Genomic DNA, 1,473 nt, shown 5'->3' with positions numbered 1-1,473 from the left:
AGTGCCGGAGCTCCACATGTGGACACGGCCGCGGGCCGGCTGGTGGCCCAGGTCAAAGGTGTCCGCTTCATTAACACGTGTGTGTATACTCTGTGAGAAAGATGGAGACACTTTTACTCGTGTGTGCGGCTCAAGGCGCCCCCCCACTTCATCTTCCTTGGAGGTACTGTCAGCCAGAAGTTTGGGGCCTGTGGGTAACGGGCCTGGGTGCAATGCTGTTGGTGCCAGTGGGCGGCCCAGAGGAGCAGGGTGCCAGCCACCTGCCAGCCTCTCCGGGTCTGACCGGGCTTTCCCCCCGCAGAGCGGACCCGTCAGGCTCTTTGTACCGTACAAACGGCGTAGGAGGGAGAACGAGCTGCCCACAGCGCAGGTCAAGAAGGAGTCTCCCAAAAACATCACCCTGCTCCCAGCCACGGCCGCCACCACCTGTGAGTCCCGCTGCTAGGAGGACCTCTACTCCCAGCCGGCCTGGGCCCCAGGGCCCTGTGCTCATGGCCCCATGGCCGTGACCCCAGCGGCCCATAGCCCTGTAACTCACAGCCCCGTGACTCTGTGCCTGTGCCCTGTGGTGGCGGCTGTAACTCGGCCTCAGCTGGAGGGAGGGCGCAGTACCTCCTTGCTTCCTCTAAGCACTGGCATGTAGGTTTCATGGTCAGGCCTTTCTGGGCTGGGGAATGGCTGTCCCTGGGACATGTCTGCCCACAGTGTTCCCAGGCTGGACCGCTTGGCTCTGGAAATAGCTTTTCATGGAGGAGAGCCACTGGGAGCCGCCACCCCAGGAGACTGGCCCTCCCCCTGCCCCCAAGCTTGGCCAACTTAGTGTGGTCACTTGTCTGCAGAGCTGGTGCAGTGCCAGGAAGGGGATGGAAGCTTGGGGATGGGCAGAGCCATGTGGGAGCCGGGGTGCGGTGCAGTCAGTCTGGCTCTTCCTCGCCGACTTGTGGGCAGTATGGTGAGGCCCTGGCATGTGGCTCCAAGGCAGCTCGATCCACCCTGCGGGAGGGACGCCATGCCGCGCTGCAGGGTCCCGAGCCGAGGTTGCGGCCCTCACCCCAGCCACATGATGGCTGTGAGAGGTCGTCTCCTGGCCTGGCCGTGCACACACCTGGCCTGGACCCACAAGCTGGGACAAGTACGTGAGAGGCCAAGCTGAGAGTCTCACCTGACTGGCCACGGGGGTGGGGGGAGGGGGTCAGCCTTCCCAGACCCCTGCCACCCTGCTGAGCCCAGCTCCGCCTTCCAGTCACGGTGACCCCCTCAGGACAGATCACATCCTCTGGCGCACTGACCTTTGACCGGACGTCCACTGTGGAGGCCACAGCCGTCATCTCGGAGAGCCCTGCCCAGGGCGATGTCTTCGCTGGGGCCACAGGCGAGTGGTCCACCCGCATGAGGGCCGTGGTGAGGCCTTCTGGGACCTGGGGCCGCAGGGCTGGGCACCCTGTGTCCTGGACTGTGGGAGGCTGGGATGGG

At 64.7% G+C, this 1,473-nt stretch overlaps 1 protein-coding gene across 1 annotated transcript in view; it reads left to right on the top strand.

Moving 5' to 3' along the window:
* The window catches only part of DEAF1 (DEAF1 transcription factor), a 36,094-nt gene that overhangs the window by 17,363 nt on the left and 17,258 nt on the right, over positions 1–1,473 (top strand). Inside the window, exons 9-10 of the mRNA XM_004717197.3 lie at positions 302–428; positions 1,244–1,401. Coding sequence (XP_004717254.3) covers positions 302–428; positions 1,244–1,401 — 285 coding nt within the window. The remainder of the gene's footprint in view (positions 1–301; positions 429–1,243; positions 1,402–1,473) is intronic.

This window comes from Echinops telfairi, unplaced genomic scaffold (genome assembly GCF_000313985.2).
Source record: "Echinops telfairi isolate 266 unplaced genomic scaffold, ASM31398v2 ScPeMD7_37;HRSCAF=141, whole genome shotgun sequence".
NCBI lineage: Eukaryota > Metazoa > Chordata > Mammalia > Afrosoricida > Tenrecidae > Echinops > Echinops telfairi.
The sequence above is the reverse complement of the archived record's forward strand: the minus strand, read 5'-3'. Positions and strand labels throughout refer to the sequence as shown.